The sequence below is a fragment of the Schistocerca gregaria genome, chromosome 10, assembly GCF_023897955.1.
Source record: "Schistocerca gregaria isolate iqSchGreg1 chromosome 10, iqSchGreg1.2, whole genome shotgun sequence".
In the NCBI taxonomy this organism is placed as follows: domain Eukaryota; kingdom Metazoa; phylum Arthropoda; class Insecta; order Orthoptera; family Acrididae; genus Schistocerca; species Schistocerca gregaria.
This window is the reverse complement of record NC_064929.1, coordinates 125,086,558-125,100,175: the sequence shown is the minus strand read 5'-3', so window position 1 is coordinate 125,100,175 and position 13,618 is coordinate 125,086,558. Positions and strand designations below refer to the sequence as shown.

At 36.5% G+C, this 13,618-nt stretch overlaps 1 protein-coding gene across 30 annotated transcripts in view; it reads left to right on the top strand.

Moving 5' to 3' along the window:
* Window positions 1–13,618, top strand: part of LOC126293757 (lysine-specific demethylase 4C-like) — a 332,566-nt gene that overhangs the window by 223,089 nt on the left and 95,859 nt on the right. For all 30 annotated transcript variants that reach the window (XM_049987134.1, XM_049987126.1, XM_049987129.1 and 27 more), the window contains one exon: window positions 1,004–1,177. In XM_049987134.1, coding sequence (XP_049843091.1) covers window positions 1,004–1,177 — 174 coding nt within the window. The remainder of the gene's footprint in view (window positions 1–1,003; window positions 1,178–13,618) is intronic.

The window sequence follows — 13,618 nt, the reverse complement described above, 5'->3', positions numbered from 1 at the left end:
CTTTGCCAGTTGACACAGGGTATGTTCTGAGATTCTCCAACAGATAGATGTCAATGATATTACGAGGGTGATTCGAATGAAAACCTGAAAAGTTCTATAAAATTTCTAAAATTTATGTGATGATGTTGGAAGGTGGCAGTAGTGTTCCCCGAGTTTCAGAGAGTGACGGACAGGTGGCAGAGTGGTGCAACAACTCAGGAGAAAGCAGGAGCATCCGCACCGAGATGGCCGCCCCACTAGAGTCATTCACCGCGATCAAGCAGTGATGTAGAGTGCGGTTTTTGTGTGGTGATGGCATCAGACTGATTGAAATTCATCACAGAATTACAGTGTACTACAGTGATTTGTGTTAGTCATTGCAGTGAGTGTGAAAGTCGTGTAGGAAGTTTAAAAGTGGTGTATTTCTGTAAAGGATGCACTGAGACTGGGCCGGGATCACCGTGTAGGGACAGATGAGAATGAGAACAGGTGCATAACTTTGAATGAAGTAGCCACAAGTTTGGAGATTGGTATTGCTTCGGTGCAAAATATTGTTCACGGTGTACTGCACTTCAATAGGGCATCCACAAGACAGATGCCACGTCACTCAACTGCCAAATCTAAAGACTATCGCATCGACACCTGTGAAGAACTTTTGCTCATCTTTTCATTGGTATGATGGTTAAATTGGGATGATTTCCTGGACTTCCCTTTGTAAAGGAACATTTGAAAATTGAGTTAAGCATTTTACTTTTCCATTGCTACCTTCAATTTCAGTTCCCATCTTATTCGGTAGCGACCGGACGCTAACTTTGTCGCCACTAACAGCATTTACATGCGACCAGAATTTCCTTGGGTTTTGTAAAATGGCTTTTGACTATATGACATATAAGTGATAATGTGGTAACCTTGAAGACATTAGCACAAAAAAAAAAAAACACCACAACAACATCTGGGGATGGGGGTAGAGAAACATAATCTGCCTCGTTACAGCCTCTGTGACCTGGCCTCTGACTGTCCACAGGATTGCAAGTACTGCGGAGTGCGCGCAGGGGCGTGTGTGCGCTGCTGCCACGAGGGCTGCAGCGCCACGTTCCATGCCACCTGCGGCCTGCTGGCGGGCGCCCGATTCGGGCTGCGTGTGCCGCCCGACTGCCGCAGCGTGCTGGAGGCGCGCTGCCGGAGGCACGCCCGCAAGGTACTCGAGCTGCCGCACAGGCGCGCCTCCCGCGAGGGCTCCTCCTGAGCCCGGCCACCGCGGACCCGCTCCCCGGAAACGCGGTTGCGTCCGGGCGGTGGTGCCTGTCCGATACTCTGACGCTCCTTTACAATTTACGCACTCGCCGACTGACGTCGTGCAATACTTTTTTTTCCCCATTATGTTGTACCTTTCACAGGGTCCGTTATGTAGAAACTAATTGCACACTGACTGCTCTAATACCAGTTTTACGAGATAATTGTTTTTGAGTAAGTACTGTTTTTATACTAAGTAAACAAAAGCATATCTTTAAACTGTTATATTATTACACAATAGTGTGCACCTTAATCTACTTTCCTGTATAATTTTCACCAATATTAAGACACTTTTCGTAACGAACAGTTCATTTCCCAATTCCATTTCGATAAAAAATCGCCCGATCAATTTGACAATCACTACAGAATGACAATTTTGACATTATCGTCAATACTAGGCATTTTGTTAGAATTTCTAAATCTGTATGTACGCATAGACAGTGCAAACTACTGAGAATACTTCACATTGTATCATTTATTAATGTTTCTTTCCCTCCAATTCATTTACTGAATGCGGGGAAAATGATTGCTTAAATGCCTCTGTGAACTGTATAATTAATGTAATCCTGTCATCCTACAGGATGTGGAGGTGGCAGTATGTTCCTAGAGTCTTCATTTTCCACTGTTTTGTCAAATTTCACAAATAACTCATCTCTAAAGTGGATGAAACACATTCGATAAGGACAAAATCATCAGGTAGCCATTTTCTTGAATTTTTGTGTCAACTTTCTGTGTTGAATCTGATATGGCAGCAAGTTTTTGCCCATTTCACTGTGCACTGTGAACAGTAGTATGTTGTGTCACTCTAAACCATTGTCTTACCATTTTATCTATTTCTCCAGAAACTTCCATAATTTGCTGAAAAATTTCTACTTTCCCTTTTTTTGTGCACAGAAAACAAATCACTCCACTTATTTCACTATCATTAGGGTGTATAATTAATTGAATCATTTTCATTTAGCACACACTGACAGAAACAAAGAAGATAGATTCTATCACAGCATCTGTGTGTAGCCACACTTCTGCCAATCACTGACTATGTCACTGCAGTAGCAGTATTTAAGAATGGTACTTACTCAAAAAAAGAAACCATGCCTTGTCCATTTGTCATACATTCGAGGGAATTTTTATGCTTTTATATTTGGCATCTGGAAGAGGAGAACATATGAAGTGGTATATTTTCCTCGATTGGTAGTTTTACAATGTTACATCAGTACCAAAGACTTTTAATATTGCAAACTCAAAGAAAGTATCTTTCTAGACGTATGAAGCTAATACATACCCAGTATAAGTTAGTCCTTGACAAGTTAGCAAACGATTCATGTTTTGTATAATATAGTGAATTTGTGGATGCAGCTCACTGCTTGAAGATACCCATATTATTAACAATTAGGGAGAACTTGTAATATGAAGTGACAGTCAGTGTTTGATATTACATTTGCACTCAAGACCGCGTACAGTGACCACCATACCTTTCACAGCCTCGAGGTGTCAGTGCAGTGTGTGTTAACTCTATCTGCAACAGCGCTTTGAGAGGAATGGGCACAAATTGCAGACTGTTATGTGGAACAGTAGTGCTATGGGCTTGGTAGTGGCTGAGATGTGGCTGCAGGTATGAGCATGACACTCTAGATACTGGCTGTATCATGTAGTACTCTGTATTCTGTCTTTTTTGGTTTTGAGGTTTACCAGTTGCTTTTCTTGTTGGAGCCCCACACTACATTCCATTACAGGTATTATTTTTATTTTTTTTCTATTCTGTCACCTCACTTGTAGAGTAGCCCCAACAAGTAGCTCATAAGTGATGGTCAGTTTTTTTTTAACAGAATGTGTATTTTTTGGATTGTTCATTTTCTTTTGAGCATCACTGTGCGCAGGTTTTGTGTAGATTTGACACTGAACAGCTGCCGTCTAGTGAGGCATTACTAAACATTTCATTGGAAGTTATTGTTTCTGTGAAGACACATCATTTTTTTTCTCTTGTCAGGTGATATTACATAAGAGGTGTATTTTTATATTATGTTAGTGCCTAAAATTGACAGAAATTAAATGTTTCTGTGTGGAAGTGAAACTGAAACTCACATAGAGGTAGAGTGGTGCTACCCAGTCCTACATTTAGTTAGTGCATAAGCTACCAATTTTTAAGAAGTAGAAAGCTGATATTTTGGATATGGTACAATACTTTCAAAGACAGATCTTAAGATTTATGTAAAGTATTCAATTGGTGCCAGTAACCAAAGTCCAGCATTTTTTTTTAGATCTATCATTTGAAACAGTACACACTGATATTCATGTTAACACACTGTCTCTTATAATGGTTTCATACATGCACACATGTTTGGATGGTCAAGGATGGTAGTATGAGGGGGGATCTTTGACCTTATTGTCTTGTTTATGGTATACAGTTGGTATCCATATTCCGCATGGCAATGAGAAATTGGGTTGTTACCAAAAGGTGACAGTGATGAAATGATAGTTGAGTATATGAGTGGAATTCTAGTAATAATTTTCTCCATTCTTCAGAGCTGTTTATCATTAATCAGTATGAAGAAAAAGTCCATACTAGAAAACACAGGAACCATACATCATTTATTAGTGTAGTTTTCAATATTTGTGTGATACATATAAAGAGTTTTTATCAGAATAAGAAATACCACTTGATAATACATGTAAATAAGTGGATATGTAACAAGTCACTGCCTGACATCTTGGCCATAAATGTAGTATCTTATTGTACAAATATAATACACACTCAAGTAATTTGTATTAAGATTCAGTACTTGAAATGAATGTTTTAATGTTTTCTTTCTCTTCTATCCCATGTCCATTTTTTAGAGTTATTTGTAAATTTGTTAACTTCATGACCATTATAATCAGTGACAGAAGGATTCTGTGCTGCATTTTTAAGTAATGTGCTGTTTCATTTTCATTTGTGTCTTCCTCCATATTACTGCACTTAGAATACACTGATTCTTTTAATATTAGATACTATTTTAATAAATACCAAACTTAGGAATATGCAGAAACCTATGTGGATATTGATCTCAGAGAAAGTCTTTATATTTTGCATAATAATTGTTGGAGAGTTTGTGGTATATTTGAAAGTTCTTGGTTCAGGTAATTTAGTGTGTTTGTAACAGGGGATGATGTCTGGTGTAATTGAGTAATTGTGGTTCTTACCTAGTGGAATGACCGTTAAAAGTAGAGGTAATTAAAGAGAACAAAATAAAGTCAATATTTTGTATTGTATATATGTAGTGATTGAATATCTCAGAACAGATTATATTTATAAGGTATGAGACATGTTCATAAATTAAATATTCCAGCTGTGAAAAAATGAGAGTGAATGTGATAACTTTATCATTATTTTAGCCACAATGATGTCAATTGTGACGTGTGGTGGTAGATTAAATCAATTGAAAAAAAATACAACAATTGACTGGCTGCTCTTTTTCTCCAGTTGTATACCATGTTTTTGTTTGCATTATATTTTATTTGACATTTATTTGCACATATTAGGCTGTTATTACAATTGCAAGCACACCAGGAACTTTTAATTATTAATGATGCTGTTGCGAGATGATATTTTGTAAAGTACTCTCTCGGTTTCTGTAAGTTTATTTTCGCTTTGTGACATTTCTGTCTTATAAATTTTTTTCAATTGTTTTGACATCTCAGTTTCATATTTATTTTTATCGTTGACTAGTTTTGACCGAAATTGATCGTCTTCTGATCTACCTAGCTGCATAAACAACTTGTCATACCTGTATGAAATTACATATTAAAATACTGTGGATTACAGCTTCAGATCGCAGTATTGTGATGTATAGTCCCATATGTACATGACGAATTGCTCATGCAACTACGTAGACCTGATGATGATTGAGGTTGATTAAAACTACTTATACCATGTAAATAAATGTGCAGTTGATATGACAAAATAAATGATAAATTTTAAATATCAACACAGTTGTACAATCTGTTGCAACGGATATTGGTAATAGTGAATTCTTACCCTCACTGTGAGCTCAACTTTCAAAGTGCAGTAGCTTAAGGTTGTGTGCCAGATGCATATAGAAATACTTACAAAATGCGAAAGAAGTGGCCAAAAGAGCGAGTGACATAGATATTCCTCCCAGCTATTCTGTACGCTTCCCCCAACAATGGAGTTCCCCATAAAAATGGTATAAGTTAAAATTTTCAGGCAAACAGTGTATCTGCTTTAGCTCCCACCCACTGGTCTTTGCGAAAAAACAGTACTGTAATAAACATGAATATTCCTCTGCTATGCATGAGTGATCAGTGCGGGTGGTGCGTGCACGAATGGAGTACAGTGTTGAGTTCACAGAGATTGAGTTCATAGTATGTGTCTGACTAGAGACTGGGACAATGGCTGTGCATTTGTGGGCTGAGAACAAAGTTTCTCATTAGCAGAAGTTACTGGAAGAAATGGAAATGTGAGAGGAGAAGCCAAAGACTGAATTGGTGCAACTCTCCATATGAGACTGTCTGAATTACCACTGAAATGTACATCCATTTGAATCTGCTCACTGCCATCAAGAACTGTTCTCCCTCAACATTTCCCTCCATCACTAAATTATCAGTTCATTGATGCCTCTAATTTTCAGCATTGTTCATAGCACCACATTTCAGAAGAGTCTATTTTATTCCTGCATGAAATGTTTGCAGTCCACATTTCAGTTCCCCTAGATAAATACTGTGAGAAAACCATACATAACACTTAAATTTATACTCTGATTAAATAAATTTCTCTTTTTCAGGAATGGTTTCTTGGTGCTGTTAATCTACATTTTATATCGTCTCTACTTCAGTCGTCGTCAGTTAGTTTGCTGCCAAAATAACAAAACTCATCCACTACGTTTAGTGTCTCATATTCTCAGCATGACCTGATTTAACTCTCCTTCATTCCATTATCCTCATTTACATTATAACCTCTTTCCTAGACACTGTCCACACTGTTCAACTGCACTCACAAGTCCTTTGGTATTTCTGACAGAACCCTGGCAAATCTCAAAAGTGTTTATTTTTCTCCATGAACTTAAATTCCCTCTGCAAGTTTCTTCTCAATTTCCTGTAAGCATGCTCAATGGACTGTTTGAATAATGTCATGGGCAGGTTACACATCTGTTTCACTCCCTTTTATGTCCTTCATCTCTTGTAACAGCAGTATGTTTTGTGTACAACTTGTAGATGATTTTCTTTCTCGCCCTCATTTAATTTTGCTTCCTAAATTGGAGAATGTCTTTGCTTTGTCTGCTACTGTGCCGGCCTCAATTTTAATAATTTTCAATTTCTACTCTGTAGGTGCAAAAACAAATTTGTTTTGAGCAGGGCTGATAAATACATAAGTTTAAAAACAAATGTCAGACTTTAGTAGGATAAAGGGACATATAAGAATCAGAAAAAGAAATGTTTATACTGACTCTATATTATTACTTTTTCCTTCTGCTAATGTGGGAGTTTTTTTTTTTAAATAATAGAAGGTAGAAATTCAATTGCATTTTCAAATTAATGGGACTTTTGATACTACTCCAAATTAATCCTAATTTACCTGCTGGTAAGTAGTTTTTTATCTTCTTTTAGAATAATTGTTAATATTAATCTGAAATGACTATGGTTAATACAGAGTTCTGTATTTTTTTTTACAAGTAGATATTATAGATATGCAACTCAAAAAGTAGTTGGAACTAAAGCTGAAACTGCAAATTGTGGATAACTAGATGTACAAGTTGTACTTAAAAAGTTATCAAGACAGTAACTATTTTCATCATGCATGACATCCTGTTAATTAATAGCTTCTTATATTTTGGTCCAGTGTGCTAAATAATGTTACAACAAATGCTTGTTTTTAGCCAAACAATAGGCAAAATATGTACACCTACTGTATTTCAGTTACCTCTTACAATGTTTAAATATAATCATTAAAAGCCAAGTAAAGAGTGAGCAACACCCAGTAGTCAAACCATACTCACATTCCTTTAATTTTGTAGAACAATAATGAAGTGATACTTAAAAATATCGGTTGGAAATGCAGCAGGACATTTATTTTCATAGTTAAAAAGGAAGTAACTTACTTTTGTCCGTTTGTACTAATTCAAGATTCAGCGTTTCCTTCTTCGTGTATCAGCAATTGAGGTGGTACAGTGTTTGACATGGCGTTGTACTTTGGAGCAGTAGGGTAGAAAATCCCATCCAGCCACATATACTATGCACCATTTCCAAAAATCGTTTAATTGAATGACAGAATGGATTCTCAGAAAGGGAATAGCCAATTCCTTTCTGTAATTCTTTAGTTCAGTTATTGGCCTGTTTTTATCATTCTTGTTTTCTTATAGATTTATTTTATGTTTCCTCAATTGTTATGTTATAGTCTCTGACCTCCCCTTATTAGGAAGACAATCTTTTTTACTAGTAGTTTTTTTTTCAAAAATATAGTACATGCAGTATCCCAATTTGTAAGTTATATCTGTTTTAATTTCTGCAGACTTGACACTCTCAATTAGATATTCTCACTGCAGCCCGGGAACTGGCCAAAGTTGCATGAATAAAGGAAATGTACTTTGAGCAGTAGCAAATCATTTAGCATGTGTGGCCTGTCGAGACTATTGAAGGCCTGCATGGAGTCTACATTAAGCTTGTGAAGTTCAATATTTTACTTGTACACCTTTTGGTGTATTTGCCTCAAGATGAATATCTGATCTGTTGTTGATCTTTTAGGCTGAAATTCATACTGATATCCCCACATTTTTTTTATTCCTATCCAAATTTCATTTCACAAGCCTGTAACCCACTCGTCTGCCTTTTCTGTCACATGCACAGTTCTCATTGCACAATGTGCCCGGCGTAATATTTGTCTGCTCCAGACTGGGCTTCATCGCTCTGCAGAAATCTGTGTCTGCATCTACTCTTTCACTAATCCCCGTATCATTGCTCCCACTGCCTTCCGTTGTGCTCCTCAGCTACTTAAAACTTTTCACTTTCTGTAGTACTTGCCTTGTAATTGCTATACCTGTTGCTACATTCATCTTTTTCAACATTGTCACCAGTCTTTGCGTAAACACAGCCTCTAATATAAAATAAAATGATGGTGAATAACTGTGAAATATCTAGCAGGGTGACACATTGAAGTCCCTTTATACAATTTAGAGACATTTGTCATTCATAAAAACTAGTCAGACTTCATAGCAGTAGTGCCGAGAATCTCAGATTGCATTGCGCTGTTAAAACATTTTTGATCTCTCAATGAGGTACCACATTTACTTTGTGTGAGTGTGTCAGCTGTTGGTATGTCGAATAATGTTTTTAGCTGCGGCACACTGAAAACGGGAACCCTCGGCTTCTTATTTCTCTTGCTTCACTGTCCTCTGTAGAGGACATTATAATAGTGAGCCCAGCAATAAATCCCTGTCTTTGCTGAAGTTATATCCGACATCTCTCTGAACTAAATTGATGCATTTACAAGCATTGGCATCCTCTTCGTTGGAATACAGTAGAATCAACAACAGAAGTCTTAGTGTTCCTGTAATGCATCCTGTGTCTTATGGGTGTGGATGGTGCTTTGTAGCTTAACAGTTATTGAGATTGCCTGGCAACATTTGATTTTACCAATTACTCTAGCCGCCTCCAGTACAACTGTTCCTCATATCTGTCCTTAATACTGTTAAAGGTGTGCTTCAGACTACCACAGCTGTTATGTGTATTTCTTTAAGCCATGACCTGCTTCATTCTGTACAGAGTAGCAGAAATGTGCTGGTGCCACCATTTAAAATCCTTTATTGCCCGACAAGATGATGACTGAGCATTTAAATCTTGACGCCATGCCACATCTCCCAGGTTGACACTAAATGATCTTTGTATGGAAAGAAACTGGTCCTGGCTTAATAAATAAACGTAACAGTGATGGTGATGGGTTTCTTAACTTTCTTGTCTTTAATATAGTGTGTCAAATTTCACTAATGGGTCATTTTCTGCTTTGGGATAATCCCTTTACGAAACAGTTAAATATTTGTAAAACACATCACGAAAAGATATCTTTTATAGCTCCCTGCAGCCCTGAGGATATCCATACCTGTATCATCTGACTCCCAAAGTTATTTCACATTTAGACGTTGACCTTTCTTTATGTCTATCAAAAATAAAACAATGAATAGTGCCCAGCTTTACAATCTCTTGTACATAAGTAGTTTGTTCTTGTACGAGGGTAATCCCAAAAGTAAGGTCTCCTAGTTTTTCATAAGTACATAAACCTGTTTATTTGTACAATGGTTTACATCAGTTTACAGCTTGAACATTTAGCTATTTTTTTTACATAATCACCATTTGTATCGATGCATTTTTGTAGACGCTGTGGTAGTTTTTGTATGCCCATGTCATACCAGCACACCACCAGCTGTTCAGAAAGTTATGAACCTCTTCTTTCACCTCGTCGTCAGAGCTGAATCGCTTTCCAGCCAAATATTCTTTTAACCTAGGGAACAGGTGACAGTAACTGAACACCAACTCAGGACTATAGGGTGGGTGGGTGATTATCTTCCACTGAAACTGTTGCAGGAGAGCAACGGTTTGCCGAGCGATGTGTGGGTGAGCATTGTCATGGAGAATGTGTATGCTCTTGCTCAACATTCCTCTTCTCCGGTTCTGAATTGCCTGTTTGAGTTTTTTCAGAGTCTCACAGTACCTGTCAGTGTTAATTGTGGTCCCAGCGATTCAGCTCTGACGATGAGGTGGAAGAAGAGATTCATAACTTTCTGAATAGCATTCCGGTGGGCTGGTACAACATGGGGATACAAAAACTGCCACAGCGTCTACAAAAATGCATCGACAGAAATGGTGATTATGTCAAAAAATAGCTAAATGTTCAAGCTGTTAACTGATGTAAACCATTGTAGAAACAAACAGGTCTATGTACTTATTTAAAAAAAATATGTGACCTTACTTTTGGGAGTACCCTCGTACATATGTAGTTTGATCTATTTGTTAGTATGGGATATTATCATATCTGTCATATCACTTTCAAAAAGCTTGAAAAAAATGTGTCCTCTTCGTGAGATGTATTATTTGAATAACTTGGGAGACTGGGCAGAATTTCTATAATATTTTTTTGCTTTTTTTTTTGTTTTGATTTAGAGACTATTTTTTTACTCCATTTTGAAAGTTTGCCTTTTCCTAAGAAAGCCTCAATTTCTGAACTTCCTTATTCCTCATTCCCACTTTCATCTTCCTGTTCAAAGTAGATAAATCGAAAATGGCACACGCGATTAAAATTGTTCAAATGAAACAAGTATAACATGAAGGGATGCACAGTATATGGAGTGCCCTCTACTGTTTTCCTTGCGAAATTACGAATTACTGCGGGCTCTGAGTGGAGGAGGGAGGGTTACGGAAGGAGGGTTATGTAAACAAATACCTAGTGTTGCCATGCTGGAATGCTCTGCATTATACTGCAGCACTACAAAATTCCACAGTAGGGTATTCAGAACTCTGGTGTGCCCACACAAAAGTTGAGGAACTGTTAGCAACACCACCCGGCGCAAGACATGAGACACTCAGCACTAATCATTCTGATGATAAAGCCTTAAACAGGTCATTAGCTGTGATGATTTTAACTGACTTCACTGATCACACAAAGGCCACAGAATCAGTCTGTTTGAATAGCTGGTGATACATGCAGATAGCTTAGAATGGGAATAAAGTATTTTCAGAGTTGCTGGTAAACTGTTTTAGAAAACAATTACTTCATCAGTAATAATCAGGATGCAAACATTTTTGAACACTGTGATCCATCTAAAGTTGAGAAAATACATTGGCTCTCTCTATTTTTCCAGTTGAGTTTTACCTGGTGTGATTGTTGCAGGAGTATTTGAGGGGATACTACTCTAAGTATGCAGAATGTGTCACATAATTTTCTGTTTACTGACTGAATCAGTAGTGTGTGTCAACTCAAACTCAGAAAATGTGCCATATATTGTGTAATATTTTGGTTTCTGTCTTAGCATTAGAGAGAGAGAGAGAACTAGAGTAAAATCTGATCATATCATTGTGACGATACACGTTATTTATGATTTTGAAATGAATGTTGCACAGCATTATTCCTTAGCTTTGTTTTTGAGTCTCTGTTATAATTGACAATCTTCAACACTTGCAAATGTATAGCATCAAGTCAGAGTGTGTGTGTGTGTGTAGTGTAACTAAATAAAATTTTGTATGAGAATTGGATGGTGGTCTGTATCCTGTATTAGAATCAGTCTCTTGTTTCTTTTAAATGCCTGTGCAGTATCATTACATTTAAGTTACAGAGCTTCCTTATTTCTAGTTATCTTTACTACTGGTAAAGCAATTATTAAGACTGTTTTGACATTGTGATGGGGTGGTAGGTTTACGAGCATGGATTATCACATCAGTAATTTCACCAAAAATGACAAGTTTATGTTCTTGAATGTTTGTTGTAATAGTTGTAAAGAACAACATAAATTTTTTAAAAATATATACTCTCCACAAGTAACACAATGCATTTTTTTTATTTTGTCAGAACCTTTGCCCTGCTTTGTTAAATGCTTCTCCAAATCTCACTGTTTCTTTTTCTGTTTCTGTTTTTGTAGTGCTATGGCTGCTAAGCTAACTTATTACTTTCTAAATACTGTGGTGGAAAAACCTGTATATATGTAGATTTTAACACAGTTTTCACATTTTCCATCTTTAGTTTTGTACCAGCTTTGGGCGGTGTCGGGAGACTGGGCAGAATTTGTTTTAGAATTTGTAAATTGAAATCTGTTGCAAATATTGCAAGGAAATTTGTGGTAAGAATTTAAGTAATTTAGGAGTGAAGGATATCATAAACAAACAAACAAACACAAAATAACTTTGCAAGTTTCCATTCCCTTGTGGTATAGTAAACATGAGATCTAAAATGCATATTGTAAGAACTATGAACACTTGTTCATCTTCAATACTGTGAAACACATCTCTTCTATTGCGCAACTGTCCCTACGTATTAAGGTATGCATTTTAGATCCAATGTAGACTGATACTTTTTGCTTCTGGTATTGTGTACTTCCAATTTTATGTGTTTACACCATTAATCATGGTACACCCTGTGTGCATATGCAGAAATGGTAAATGTAGCATTTGAGGTGCTGAGAACCATGCGAGTGGAAAGCATACCACACCATAATCGATTTTGAGACTGTAGCACATGGGTGTGATCTTTACATCTAATAATAATAATAATAATAATAATATTTATTCAACATCGAATAATCAAATACAATCCCTAGAAATAATACAGTTTCAGGACATCATACAGATTATTCTTCTGAATAATAAATTACAAACTAAAGATTTGTTTGTATTAATAAATTTTACATTTTGATGGATTTTACGTCTGGTAGTATACAATCACGATATTACAAATATTTTTTTATAAACATTATATTAGTTGTAGGTTACTTAAAACTATAAGCTTGACATACTTATGAAACACTTTTCATACAGGTATAATACTAATCTAGGGGATAAAAAGGGTTTTCAATTAGAATTCTTTTGAGCTGATCTTTTAATTTGTTAGTAGGAAGGGTTGTGAGACTTTTTGGTAGGGCATTAGCTAGCTTCAGCCCAGCATAAAGTGCATTTTTTTCGTATAAAGCTGTTCTGTGGCTATTTTCATGGTATCTGAACTTTTGCCTTGTATCATATTGGTGCAGGTCACAGTTGAAATTTGGATTTATTGTTTTCACAAGCAATATAACTTTCAATATGTGCACACCTATAATGCTAAGCACACCTAATTTTGGGAACAGATTCCGACATGATTCTTGAGGCTTGGCACCACAAATGATCCTGATAACTTTTTTCTGTAGTATTAATAATGTACTTAGGTTGGCGTGAGTTGTTGCACCCCATATTTCTACGGCATAGTTTAAGTTTGATAAGAATAGGGCATGATAAGCAGTTTTTAGTGCACCCATGTCCTTACAATATTTGCTAATCATATTTATAGCAAACATATTCTTTGACAGCTTACATGCTAAGGAATCAATATGCATGTTCCATTTGAGGCTGTCCTGGATTGTAATTCCCAAGAACTTTGTCCATTTTTCCTTCCTTTCAATGGCATTTCCTACGGATAATTTCATGTCAAATTCTATTTGTTTCCTTGTCTTAAATTCCATCATTGCAGTCTCTGAAGCCCTTACATTTAGATGGCTTTCATTAAAATACTTGACTATTTCATTAGTTACACTGTTGCACTGTACCTCCAAACTCTCATAGTCTTTGTGTTTACACACTATTGATGTGTCATCTGCATACAATATTTTTGTACAGTTAG